Source organism: Archocentrus centrarchus, chromosome 8 (assembly GCF_007364275.1).
Source record: "Archocentrus centrarchus isolate MPI-CPG fArcCen1 chromosome 8, fArcCen1, whole genome shotgun sequence".
Classification (NCBI taxonomy): Eukaryota; Metazoa; Chordata; class Actinopteri; order Cichliformes; family Cichlidae; genus Archocentrus; species Archocentrus centrarchus.
Window position 1 is genome coordinate 9,415,502 of NC_044353.1, and position 13,647 is coordinate 9,429,148.

At 43.3% G+C, this 13,647-nt stretch overlaps 2 protein-coding genes across 3 annotated transcripts; both read right to left on the minus strand.

Moving 5' to 3' along the window:
• Window positions 1–28: 28 nt before the first annotated feature.
• On the minus strand, window positions 29–4,916 carry ankrd54 (ankyrin repeat domain 54). Its single transcript, XM_030735584.1, has 8 exons — window positions 4,239–4,916; window positions 3,804–3,851; window positions 3,228–3,326; window positions 2,975–3,046; window positions 2,825–2,872; window positions 1,334–1,458; window positions 1,093–1,200; window positions 29–920 (listed from the first exon to the last, which is right to left on the minus strand). The coding sequence occupies exons 1-8, from the start codon at window positions 4,615–4,617 to the stop codon at window positions 846–848; spliced, it is 954 nt and encodes a 317-aa protein (XP_030591444.1). The 5' UTR covers window positions 4,618–4,916; the 3' UTR covers window positions 29–845.
• An 847-nt stretch (window positions 4,917–5,763) lies between these two features.
• foxred2 (FAD-dependent oxidoreductase domain containing 2) lies at window positions 5,764–13,291 on the minus strand. Of its 2 annotated transcripts, none has more exons than XM_030735522.1 (10): window positions 13,157–13,291; window positions 11,692–11,909; window positions 11,288–11,593; window positions 10,881–11,132; window positions 10,487–10,792; window positions 10,199–10,365; window positions 9,858–10,023; window positions 7,754–7,980; window positions 7,492–7,662; window positions 5,764–6,555 (listed from the first exon to the last, which is right to left on the minus strand). In XM_030735522.1, the coding sequence occupies exons 2-10, from the start codon at window positions 11,904–11,906 to the stop codon at window positions 6,323–6,325; spliced, it is 2,043 nt and encodes a 680-aa protein (XP_030591382.1). In that variant the 5' UTR covers window positions 11,907–11,909; window positions 13,157–13,291; the 3' UTR covers window positions 5,764–6,322. The 2 variants fall into 2 exon arrangements, with proteins under 2 accessions (XP_030591382.1, XP_030591383.1); XM_030735523.1 differs by having other exon boundaries at window positions 11,692–11,912.
• Between the last annotated feature and the right edge of the window lie 356 nt (window positions 13,292–13,647).

Below are 13,647 nucleotides of genomic sequence, written 5' to 3' on the forward strand. Positions count from 1 at the left end.
GATCAAAGACAAAATACATATAGCCAAAGATAATGATTTATTAATTTGAAACAATTTCCAACAACCAAATCATTCTTACAGTACAGTTCACACAGAAACATGCAACACAAGAGAAAAGGCAACAATACAATGAGGTTGTTCATAAGAAAACCAAAATCCCAACAGTGATAACTGCTGAACCATTTTCTCTCATCTGGTAACCTCCAATAAAAGAACACGAGCGCACAAACACATTCACGCTTTGACTCAAATGCTTTCACTCACAACAGAGAGTCGAGGTCCTGCCACACTTCTGGGTTCTCTTCCACCAGCTTCCTCTTCTCAGTGCGTTTTTTTGTCCTCGGGGGATTCTTTTATGATTAGCATCTAATCAGTCTGGACAAGATGACCCCTTAGCCACAAACTGCAAAAACCTCACCACTGCTAACCCAGTGATACGTCTCACTTTAGAAGCTGAAAAGAGTTCAAGCACCAAAACCCACAATTTTTGTCATTAACAATGAAACAAAAAAACAAAACAAAACAAAGGTCAGTGTGATGGCATCAGCAAAAGACATAAAAAATCATACTCATATTAAGCCACATGCAGTGGCTCTGTACCCCACCAGTGGGGCACAGCCCACAGTTTCAGAACTGTGCTGACCAAATAATTATGGTCTTATCTTGGCTAAAAAAAAATATATATATATATATATATAACAAAATGGTACAACTATCCAATTTATCTTAACGCTGAGTTTAGGAGACAACCGCATGGTGGTTCAGCCTGGCCGAGGCTAGTGAAGCAGATGCTTGCTAGGAAAAAAAAAAAAGAGCTGAGCTTCATTTCTTCAGTGTTTCATCTTCTACCGATCGCCCAAATTCTGTTTCTGTAGACTGAGTGATGTAAAACTGGCCAGTAAATCAGTCACTTCATCCACCTGTAGAAAAAAACAAACAAACAAACAAACAAAAAAAAAAAAAACACATAACTGTGTAAGAGCTGCTGAGCCAAAAAATGCAAATCTAAAACGTAAATTACAGTTTAGATGCACATTCAAAATATTTTGTATGCATTTGAATAGGATTGTTGATTGAGTGTTTAGGTCTCACCTGCTCTTTGGTGCGTGTGTGCTCCAGCTGTGTTGAAATGTGCTCCAGCCTCTCTTTAGCTTCGCTCTGGCCCATTAAATTCAGGTATTCCCTCAGCATCTGAATAATCTGACAGGCAGTTATTAAAAAAATAAATAAATAAATCTTCATCAATGAGGAAAGGTGACACAGTCAGAATGTGTGTATCCAAATTAAGTCTGCACCTACTATTCCAGGCAAGTAAAGGCTTTTTTTTTTTTACCTGTGTGACTTCCCCTCTCAGTGTTTCTAAGCTGCGTGAATCTCCCTCCTGCAAAATGTTTAGCTTGGAGCGTGCTAAATGCAGCGGGGTCCTGCCAGCTCGGTCGAGGGCATCCACTCGGGCTCCTTAAAAAAACCAAAAAACCAATGAAAAACAAACCTCTCAGTCATCCAGGCTAATTAGCTTCAACTGTTTTTGAATTCTAATTAAATATTAACTATATTATCCTCATTTAGTAACTCAAATTCTTGTTAAAGATCTAGTAACAGTCAATTTGCCACAACCACATTACATGAATTACATTCTGAATTCTCAAAAATTCATTTTGGAAGTGGCATCATCATCATCATCATCATCATCATCATCATCATCAGCCTAACAATGTTCCTGTCCAACATGTGGCTTGTTCTGTTTGAAGCTCTTCTGGACATGTGTGTGTATATGACAGAAATTGGGGCAAAACTACAGACAACATCAGCAGGTTATTTGATTCAAGGAGCCTCATGTGGTGATGTGGATCAAAACAGAAACTGTATATAAAAGATGGACATGGCCACTGTGCTGCCACCAACTCGTCATGAAGCTTTCTTGGTGTTCTGAAACCAGATGTAAGGAGTGAGGGCAGATCTGACCAAGAAACAAGAATACTGCAAGCTTATAGGCTGGCAACTTGTTAATCACACAGTAAAGCGTGCCCTGCTGTAGCAGGCTTTTGGCCTCTGAGACCTTATTTTAGAAAATTTTAATCATTTTCATTCAGTATGACTTCAAACTAGCAACTGAGGCCATAAATTCATCAGCCAAGTGTTTACTGAGTGCACTGATTAACAGAGGAGGGGCATTTTCCCATACATTTCTTTACAACCACACATGCTGGCCATTTAAAGGAAGGCAAGTTCAGGGCACTGTCAGTTTTCAGATCCTTAAATGTCCAATCCATGCTCAAAACCTGAATCATGCTGTCTGTTTTCTGGTAAACATTTGCTTGTGTGCTAACAGACAAATGATTGTCTTGAGTGTGTAAGGTCAGCTAATTCACCCAAACTCCTTCGCTTGTAAAAAAGCTTGCAGTTTTCAAATTATTTTATTAGCCAACATTATAAACCAGCCACAGCCAAATTCCCATATCATGGCTAAGTTACAGCTAGCTAGCTAACTACAACTCTAATAACACCACATTATATTGTATGTTGTCAGCTAAGCCCTGTCCACTGTGCATTATTGGTAACTAGTACACAAGATATTGGAGTCTTATATCAAAATCTGTGATTGACAAAATCTGCATGTTATAAGTGGAGTATTCCACTACACTTGTTCCACTGCTCCAAGTGCTTACAAAGAAACATGCATTAATTCTCACACATGTTCCTTCAGGGCCAAACTCCTCCCTTACAATGTGTGAAGCAATAATTCCCCAGTTTAAAAAGTTGATTCTGCAAAGACAGCTATTTCACAAAGATGGAGAAGTAAACCCCTCCACAGTGGTCTCACCTCCTCTCAGCAATGTGGTGATTACAGGCACATGGTTGGTACAGGCCGCTGCAGAGACAAGGGTTGGAAAAGGCAAGTTGTGACAAAAACGCATGATCCAATGGAGGAATATGACTCAGACTTTAAGTTTCAGCAGTCATGGTCTCTTACCCAGATGTAGGGGTGTATTCCCCAGGCTGTCTCGCTGGTTGGGATCAGCACCGTGGCTCAGAAGCAACTGCACTATAAACAAAAAAAAACAGAACATTGGAAAAGAATGATTATCAGCTGATATTAAAGGGCAGGCTATTCATCAGTATCACAGTAAACAAAAACTGCCACTGACAGCCAGAACCAAACATCCTCCTGCAACGGTACGTGATTTTCATCGATCTTGTTGGGCTGCGATTAACAGCCAACCTACCAATGCTCTCATTGCCATTGCAGGAAGAGAAATGAAGCGCCGTCCTCCCTTTGTCATCTGCTGCACAGGGGTCTATGTCATCTTGCAGGAGCTTTCGCACTGGGGAAGAAAACGTGACTTAAAACAGCAAAACAACTTAAAGTCATCCCTCCCTGTCAGTGCTTTTAAGGCATTTTTACTGTGTTACTGTACTACTTTTAAAGTCTTTCATGCTTTTCTTTTGTTTAAGCTAGACCCCCAGTATAAATGAAAAATCACTCTCTCACCCCCAACTAGTTCAAAATTCAGCAAACGGCATCACATCACCCTCAATCCTGACTTCTCTACATTCCCATGTATGTTTTAGGATTGATTCGTATATTTAACCGGTCACTTTTAAAGCACGCCTGGGTCTGGCACCGGGAGAAGAAATGCTGAGCCACTTCACAACCCTCCTCCTTGTTCCAAGCCTACAACTTAAATTTAAAAACCTGAGGAGATCAGGCTCACAAAAGCCAATTATTTTTATTAGTATTGCTAATTATGCTGACAATTTGTATTCCATATTTTCAGTCTCATCTTTAATGTGATCCTTACCTGTGTCGATATCATTGCTGTTCGCTGCTTCCCTCAGTCTTTTTGAAGCTGTGGAGATAAGACATTCAAAGAGACAGGGATGTAAAAGTTCTTCAGGATTTCATGGAAAGAACCAAACGGAACAGCACCAGAACAAATGGAGGTCTCACTATTCAGAGGAACATTTTATCAATCAGCAACAAAGGAATAAGAATTTCTACACTGAGATTTAGTTTGTTATTCACTGCCCCGTGGCACATCTTCTCAACGTGTATTACTTACTGATGTGCATTTTCTCAGAAACCCCATCAGGCCATAATTTACGCTGTAAGAAAGCACCGACCTCACATGTGACATCAGGAGTGTGAGTTGGTGCTGGCAAGCACGCACACACACACACACACACACACACACAGTACTTCTTTTTCAAATCACCAGAGCGTAACAGCTTCTCACCATAAATATCTTTGCCGATGGGCCCCAGGTTGCGCACGGCTCTGTGGTGTCGCTTGGCCCTGCTCCCCGTTATTTTCCCCAGCCTGCTCGCCACACCGCCCGCACCAAGCTCTCCTCGCCCCGGCTCCCACAGCAAGTGCAGGTACCTCAGTTCTTGGTCGTCTCTCTGTCCGAGCCGACCCAGCACCACTTTGCCCTCCCCCGTCCCACTCATCCCAAACCCGACAGCAGCGCCGTGTGCGCCGTCCATCCCCTCCACGTTACCCCGCCGCTGCTCCCCGTCCACCGCTTCTTCTTCGGGTCCGTGCTCCACCACGTACTCCCCTTCGGAGCTGGACGGATCGTTATCAGAGGCAGCGATAGCGCTCCACCCGTCCATGCTTTATCTTGTCATAGAGAAGCTATCTGCGCTACACTCCTTGCACAGGGTACCTTACAACTCCTGCCGAAGCTAAAGGGAAATAAAGACGTCGGTAGCACCGGGAGTCCGCCTCGTCTGTTGCATGTTTACCTTGCAGCGACGCTTGGAGCCGTTGCACAGCACAAAAACACCGTAACTCTCCAAGTGGCGTCACTGCATCCTGGAAAAAATATCAAGTGTTTAAACTACAGCTTTTCCTTCACACACCAAAATGTCCCCTATTGCACATTTTCCATTTTATCGGATGAAAGGCACGCCCATCGTACAGCCAACAGCCTCGAAGCAGTAAGCGCCAATCAGATTACGCGATGTTTACTCACTTCCGTCCAATAGGACAACAGCAACCAATCAAACGGTCCCAGTGCTGGGCCAAAGATCGAGTGTGCATGCACACTGAGAAATTCAATAATAATATTACATAAAATTAATCAATTTTAATTTAAAAAACAAAAAATAAAAATAAAAACGAAACAACAACCTTGTGCTCCCTGTTTGATGTATGTTTAATCATTACCACCATATTATGCATAAACATTTGTGACACCCACCCTCCACCTATAGAGCTTTACATAATACATAGATCTATATAATATGAAAATAATACACAATGTACTGTATGCAAATACTGAGGAATAATGACTTGGGAGCTTTCATGGGACAAGGTACCTCTCCCTCAAGCAATGAGCAGTGGTTTCCAACCTGCAGGTCTAAACTCCAAGAGGTCACATAATATATCTAAAGGAGCAGCAGTCAACTGACAGAAGAGGAAATATGTACTGTATATTGCCGTATGTATTCAGTCACTTCATGTGGCCTTCAGATTAGCTCAAACACAGTGCGTAGAGAGCTTCATGGAATGGGTTTCCATGGCCGAGCAGCTGCATCCAAGCCTTACAGCACCAAGCACAATGCAAAGTGTTGGATGGAAAGGAATTATTAATGCTTCAGCATGCAAAGACATTTTGGACTATTTCATGCTCCCAACTTTGTGGGAACAGTTTGGGGATGGTCCCTTCCTGTTTCAACATGACTGCACACCAGTGCACAAAGCAGGTCCATAAAGACATGGATGAGTGAGTTTAGTGTAGAAGAACTTGACTGGCCTGCTCAGAGTCCTGACCTCAACCCGACAGAACACCTTTGGGATGAATTATTACTGTGAACATCAGTGTCTGACCTCACAAATTCACTTCTAGAAGAATGGTCAAAAATTCCCATAAACACTCCTGAACCTTGTGGGAAGCCTTCTCAGAAGAGTTAAAGCTGGGTGGGCTGACATCATATTAAACCATATGGATTAAAAATGGGATGCCAGCCAAGTTCATATCCGTGTGAAGGCAGACGCGTGAACACTTTTGGCAATATAGTGTATTTCTTATATATAAAGGATAGTTGCAGTTCTTTGCTTTACTCAAAAACTATGAAGCCAAAGAAAGAAGAATCAGTCTTTGGTGGAAATAATCAAGCAGCAGAAATCTATATCTAGTAACCACTGCTAGTGAGAAGAAATGCATTCTTTCAAGCAGGAAACCAGGTTGGGAACCACAGATCTGTAGGATGGCATTCTGTCCAAAACAATTTGGTCTTGCGGAGGTAATGACTGTCGGTGCTGGAGGTAGCAATTCTGAGCATCTTACAGGTGTAGCATGCTTAAGTAATACAATCAGAGGTCAAGTTTCAGTCCAGAAGACACGGATGCTCCAGCTGGTAACAGGTAATTTGGGAATGTTGAGTCAGCACTTGATGTGCCTGCATCTTGGGCTGCACACATCGGTCCAGTGTCATGAACGCGCTGTTGCAGCCGGCTGTTGCGAGGGATTCCCCGCTGCTTCAGGTACCCCTGCTGACAAAACAGCGGTGGAGTGCGGTGGGTGAGGGATGAGCGGAAACAGGATTCTGAATGACAGGAGGAAAGACGGGAAATGAGTCAAACCACCACCTGCTGTACGATCAGTCACATTAGATTAAAAAGACCCCAACTCTGATGTCACTGATCTAAAATTTAAGTCCTTTTTGGCACTTGTTCCACTTTTTTAGACCTTTATGTTAATCTTTTATGCACAGACTTTGTCTAGAAGCTATAAATATCAGAACATCGCCACAGCCAGCTGAATTCATCCAAAGCGGGATGTTCGCAATGCATAGATATAAGGCAGCAGCCACCACACACCAGAAAATTGTGTAGAGCTTTTATGCAAAAGTCGGGGGAGGTGCTTGGTGCTCACTCGCCAACAACAATGTCGTCATGGCAAATGAAACTCAGCCTGAAGGACACGGACAAAAGCAAATACACGATGCTTGAGCGGCTGTATGAAGAAAATGTTACATTACTGATAAACATTGTATACATAACCTAACCCTAAATTTCTTACATAATTCCATTAAATCTGAGCATTCTCAATAAATTAAACTAATTAGAAGCTTTGGGGCTCCTAATTAGTTTAGAAGTCTGTAGGGCAGTTCAGACTAATGTGGACTTAGCTGTTGCACCTGCAGGACTGGGGACTTGAACCTTTACCGTTTGAAGCGCATGTAGAGTTTGATGGCCTTTTCCAGCCTGGCTCCTCCCTACCCTGCCCCCTAAGCAGTCTGAGCTTCTGCAAGACAGTTATAAACTATTCAGATCCTCAAATGTGAAATGAAAGTCTGGTTTCTGTCAGGCACGCCGCTCAGTGTCGCTAACTAGAATAGTAGTGAGAGCAGGCTTCATTCTCAGGCTTACCTTTTGACTTACATGTGTTTCTTTGGAAAATGTAAAAACTAAAAATGTAAAGATATACTTTTTTTTTTTTTTTTAATATTATAGATCAGCTGTCACAGCGTGTGCTTTACCTGCATAGAAGGCCCTGAGGTCAGTCTGGAGACAGTGTTCCAGGAAGCGTCGCAGTGGCTGGATGTGAGATATGGGAGCGTCCCATTCTGTGAGGAAGTCTTCCACCACGTGATGAATGGCCTCGGGTCGTGGTAAAGCCCAGCCTTTGGGACGTAGATTAATTTCTTCCTCTGGGGGGGGAAAAAAAAAGATGATCCTTTATTTGTTCTCTGTCAAATTTAAAGTGATTCTTATTTTAATGGCAGCAGCATTCCTACTCACCAGTAGGAAGTGTTTTATAGTAGTACAAAACTGGGTGAAGAAAGTTGGATTTCCAAGCTTTAGTCCACTCCGTTTCTGCCCTGCGGCGCCCCAGATAGTCTATGTTCTTCTTCCCATACTGCATGACCACAACTATCAGTCCATGCATGGAGACCTCGTGGCCAGAAAGAGAGGAGAGCTGAGGCAGGGCCTGCAGTGGAAACTCTTCCAAGTATTCACAGTGAGAACTTAAAGGCAAGAAGAAAGGAAACAGGAAAAAAAACACAATGTGCATTTAAAGCTGCAGCTTTGGTTCTTGTAATGATGTAAGGTGGTGTCATAGTTTGGAGATGTTACTCTTCTGGCAATAACAGGTAATAACTGCCTAATACTGCATGTTAGAATTCCAAAAATATCAGATCTGGATATTCTAGTACTAGTTTCACAAACAGAGCTTGGACTGGTGTGTAGAGCAAGAAGAGTCCTAATTTTTTCATACATTAGTCTGATGTAAGTTAGACTGTTTCACAAAAACTATGACTGACTAATTTTAAGCCAAATATTTAGACACATTACCTCCCAGGCTAACTAACCCCAAGACCCCATGTCACTACTGGAACAGTCAGAGACACTTCCACTGACCTCCATTAATATCCTAAGAAAAATACACTCTCTTTACTAAGTACATCTGAGGGTTCAACACAGTCAGGCTTTCTTATGCTGTAAATAAACAAATCAGCAAAAATGTGGTGCTTCCATCCAATTTTAAAGCAAACTTGGGACATAACCGGCTCCTGACCAGGTTATGTGTTCAGCATATACAGTACACCACAGTCATGTAGCCAGGTAAAATGAGACATGACACAGAAAACTCAGAGTTTAAGCCTGACATAGCTTGCCAAGCCATTAATCTGACTTCGTAGCCCTCTGTTCAACCACTTTTTAACACAAATATCTGCTCAGTCACATGGCAGAAACACAACGCACTTAGGCATGTAGACGGGGTCAAGACAACCTGCTGAAGTTCAAACTGAGCATCAGAATGAGGAATTAAGGTTATTTAAGTGACTTTGAGCGTGGCACGGTTGTTGGTGCCAGGCAGGCTGGTCTGAGTGTTTGAGAAACAGCTGATCTGCTGGGATTTTCACACACACAACCATCTCTAAGGTTTACAGAGAACGGTCTGAAAAAGAGAAAACATCCAGTGAGCAGCAGTTCTCTGGGTGAAAATGCCTTGATGAAGTCAGAGGTCAGAGAAGAAGTGCCAGACTGCTTCAAACTGATAGGAAGGAAGCAGTAACTCAAATTACCACGTGTTATAGCCATGACATGCAGAAGAGCATCTCTGAATACACAACACCTTGAACCTAGAAGCAGACAGAAGACCACAGCAGGTGCCACTCCTATCAGCCAAGAACAGGAAACTGAGGCTACAGTTTGCACAAGCTCACCAAAAGTGGAGAACAGAAGATCAGAAAAGTTTTGCCTGGTCTGATGAGTCTCAGTTTCTGCTGCAACATTCAGAGGTTTGGGTCACAATTTGGCATAAACAACATAAAAGCCTGAATCCATCCTGCTTTTTATAAAAGGGTCAGGCTGTTGATGGTAGTGCTCTTTTGTGGGGGATATTTTCTTGGCGCACTTTAGGCTCCTTAGTACCAACTGAGCATCATTTAAACTCCACAGCCAGCCTATCCATCCTTTTATGACCACAGTGTACCCATCTGCTGAAGGCTGCTTCCAGCAGGATAATGTCACACAGCTCAAACCATAAACTGGTTTCTTGAACATGACAGTGAGTTCGCTGCACTCAAATTGCCTCCACATTCATCTCAAGCCAATAAAGCACCTTGGGATGTGGTGGAGCTGGAGATTCACATCATGATTTCATTGTACCACAGTCCTGTTTAAGAATGTCAAGGTCTAAAGTGCTGCGTGAAGTCCAACTATTTCTTTTATCTAATCCACAGTCTAAATCTATCTTTGTAAAAGTGGCCTCTGGCTACAAAAAAATTAGCCACTCCCTTCAGAAGTCAGTATGAGCTCTGAGGATGTCAGGATATTTTTAAGAAAGAGTCAAGTAAAAAATGAGAACAGCTGGAACAAGCATGCAGTAAATAATTACCCTCGAAGAAGTATGACATCTCCAAGCACCTCAAACATTTGGTATGGCCCCGAGGCCTCGTTGACCCGCTTCAGAATCCAGGACTGCAACTGTGTTGTCAACAGTGTTGTCGATGGCCACGGGTTCTTGTGGTAACGATGTTCAAGCACACGGTGTACAGCTCGTGCTGTGACAGAAAATCCATGCACTTTATTTTAAAATCATCTTGATTACACGTAGAACTGCTTTACTGTTGTACCAACTACACTGGGATCCGACTCTGATGCCAGGATGCCTTTAACAAATGGAGACCTTAATCCTTTTCAACAAGCACTGTTTCAAAAATAACAGCGATCTGTCACCTGTGTAACGGAATCCATGTACAAAGCCGCCAGCAGATGAGCGGTAGTCTCTGGAGTGAGACGCAGTTCCCAGCACGAACAAACCGGGGGTGTTCTTCCCTTCATACCAGGGCGTGAGCCCCGGCAACCTCCCTTTGGCATTTTCACTGTTCGGTGGGCAGGCAGAGCTGAGGAGATTTTTTAATTTTTTTAACAATATGATGATGATCTAAATAAAACAAACTTTTCTTACACATTGTACTTGGATACTAAGATAGTATAAGTAGAACATATCACATCAGTCTTCACCTGTCAAATATGCTGAAGTTGAATCGGAATCCGAGGCATCGGATGACTCGATCGTAGGGTTTTCGCATGGGGAAGTTGTCGATGTGATGCCCCGGCAATTCTTCGTGTGTCACACCAGAACTGTTCTTCCCTTTGCTACTGTGCATGTACTTATTTAATGTGAGATACAGCTCTCTCTTCTTTCCTCCTGATCTCCTCCTGCCTTCCTCCCTTCGCTGAGCGATAACTATCTTCTCCAGTCGTGCCTCCGCCAGCCCATCGAGGGACTTCAGCTGGTATGTGTCTATTAGCTCATTATTCAGAGCTCTGAGAAACATGAAGAGTGGGTTGAAGCAGTAAAATGTGACGTAATAAGTAACGATGGTGTACTTTTTGAAAGCATCTTTTATTTTACCTGAGATCGCCCACATAATGCGTTTGCCAGGCCAGTCGAACAGGGCTGGAACTGAGCATGTGCACCCGGCTGGCTCTTCCCAAGATGCTCTGGGCTGTTTCAAAAGCAGAGTTTCCCTTTCCCAGAATGAGCACAGCCTGGTCCTTGTAGTCCTCAGGGTTAGTGGAGATGGACTCATAACCCTCAACCAGGTCAGAACCAACAAAGTCTACCATGTGAGGAACCCACAAACCTGTGGCTACCAGAAGGACACTGAGGGAGAGAGGACAAAAGTACAACACAACAATCCAAACTGATGTGAATTTTTCCTCTGAGGTTCAGTGTGATACAAAGTACCTGCATGTGTAGGTACTTTGTATCACACTGAACCTCAGAGGAAAAATTCACATCAGTGTGATACAAAGTACCTGCATGTGTAGTCTGATGCACGTTGATCAGTGAGGATGTAGCGCCTTCCTGTGGCTGACTGCACCGCCCTGATCCTCCCAATGTCCACACCGTACTGTACCCTCAATCCGAGCTCCTTCACAAACATGGACAGGTAGCGAGGGAAGGCGTCAGCAGGCGGGTAAAACTCACTGCTGACCCTCTTGAAGAGGAGGTCCGGTTTATCACTCAGCAGCGAGTTCCAGTCGTGGCGCAGGTTGAACTCTCGATTCCCCTTTCCTGTGTGGATCTTATTGATGCTGATGAGCTTCCTGTGCCTGGGATACCTTGCAATGCACAAAAACAGAGCAGAGAAGTCATGCTTCTGAGGTGATTCAGGAGGATACGAACGCATTACGCTGAAAGCTCACCCAAAGCTTCTTACTTGTTGAAGAAGCTGCCAGGTCCCGAGTTCCTCTCCAAGACGATGTAGTTTCTTCCAGCCTTGGAGAGGAAATATCCCATCTGTAGTCCTGCAGGACCAGCACCAAGCACGCAGTAGTCATACTGGTGGGTGACATTGTGGTGGCGGTTATCAAAAGAGGTTAAAACGCAGCCAATCAGGATGAAAAGGATGAAAGAAGGAAGGCTCGGCTCCATGACCTGCTGGATATGAAACAATGAGGGAAAAGCATGTTTTTTTTAGAGCATATTAACACAATGAATATATAGATAATGACTACGAAATTGTAGAATTTTTTTCCTACATATTTAGATCAATTCATTGCCATCAACACCTGAGTTTAAAATCCATAAATATAACAAGGCACAGGGACAGACAGTCCCAGTACTGGGTGGAACTAGCCCCCTGGCCAAAAATATGATTGACTCCGCTCTTTGCAGAAGAAGTTTTAATATACTTGCACTTTGTTTAATGTAAAGATGTTTTATAATCTTACTGTGCATTGTAGCTTTAATTTGTTCAGATTTCAAACTCTCCTAACATACATGCACTGGACACTTTATTAAGTCCAACTAGCTAGTACCAGGCTGGAACCCCTTTTGCCTTCAGAACTGCCTTAATTGTTTGTGGCATTCCTCTGAGATTTTGGTCCATATTAACATGACAGCATCACACAGTTGCTGCAGACTTGTGAGCAGCACGTCCATGATGAGAATCTCCTGTTTCACCACATCCCAAAGGTGCTCTACTGGATTGAGATCAGGTGAGTATGGAGGCCACTTGAGTACAGTAAACTCACTGTCATGATCTGCGTTTTGTGACATGGTGCGTTATGCTGCTGGAATCAGAAGATGGGTACACTGTGATCATCAAGGGATGAACACGGTCAGCACAACACTAAGGTATGCTGCAGAGTTTAAATTATACTAAGGGACACCCCCCCCCCCCCTCTCCAAAAAAAAAAAAAAAAAAAAAATGTCCCCCACACCACTAGCGTGAATTGTTGATATAAGGCGGGATGGAGCCATGCTTTCTTGTTGTATATGCCAAATTCTGATCCTACCTGAAGATCTGGGGACCAAGTTTGCTAATCCTAAATGTGTGCCAGCCCAGCCTGCGTAGGTATTTGGGACTACGGGCTGCATGCAGAAGCTCGATATGACGCCACATAAACATTTTCAGTCCCCAAAATAACCCGGGATAAAACAAGAAAGGAACCTAACGCGATAATTAGGCGAGCTGAAGCGGTCAGAACCGCGCTAAGAGACTGCTGTAAGCTCCGGATGGGACTCCGGGCTTTCCGTAAACTCTCCAGCCGACGTTATATGACTCCGTCGAGGATGCAGCCACTGCCTTCGCCCGATGAACCAGATGTGAGAACAGCTAACGTCTGATTACCATAAAAAAAAAAAAAAAAAAAAAAAAAAAGCATGGAGACCTACGTCACCTTTTAAATGAATCGATCCTTCACGCGCAGCATCTGGAGTTTACCGCGTGTCGATCCTGTCGCGGTTGCTACATTGTTACTGTTTTGCATCTTAAAGAGCTTTTTGAGAGCGCGAGCAAACCTCCAGAAATCCACTGGCACGACCCACTTCGCCCCCGGATGACAAAAACCAATGGAGGGCTGCGTGTGTCGGGGGCGTGTTTAAGAACCACCACATAACAGAGCCGACCAGAAAGGAATTATAATAGTGCTTTACTCAACAGTTTGAGACATGTGCCTGAATAGTTTATAGGGTATAGGATAAAAGAAGAATTTAGACTTTAATCTAATCTAGTAAAGCTTTAAGATATATGGTCGGATAAAATATTTGTATCCAAATTATCTTCAGTAAATGTACATGGTTACATTTGATCACCTATCCATGCTCTCATTCGATGGAGTTGGGCATTGTCAGATTAGCATTTCTCTAGCCCAGTGTTTCAGTGATGGTG

Coding starts and splice junctions, on each gene's coding strand:
- ankrd54 (XM_030735584.1), bottom strand. CDS start 4,617: ATGGACGGGTGGAGCGCTATCGCTGCCTCTGATAACGATCCGTCCAGC. Junction 3,852..4,238: donor CATCGGCAAAGATATTTATG/GTGAGAAGCTGT, acceptor TTATCTCCACAG/CTTCAAAAAGACTGAGGGAA. Junction 921..1,092: donor ACACACGCACCAAAGAGCAG/GTGAGACCTAAA, acceptor TTTTTTCTACAG/GTGGATGAAGTGACTGATTT.
- foxred2 (XM_030735522.1), bottom strand. CDS start 11,906: ATGGAGCCGAGCCTTCCTTCTTTCATCCTTTTCATCCTGATTGGCTGC. Junction 11,133..11,287: donor GCATCAGACTACACATGCAG/GTACTTTGTATC, acceptor TCTCTCCCTCAG/TGTCCTTCTGGTAGCCACAG. Junction 7,981..9,857: donor GATGTCATACTTCTTCGAGG/GTAATTATTTAC, acceptor CTTGCCTTTAAG/TTCTCACTGTGAATACTTGG.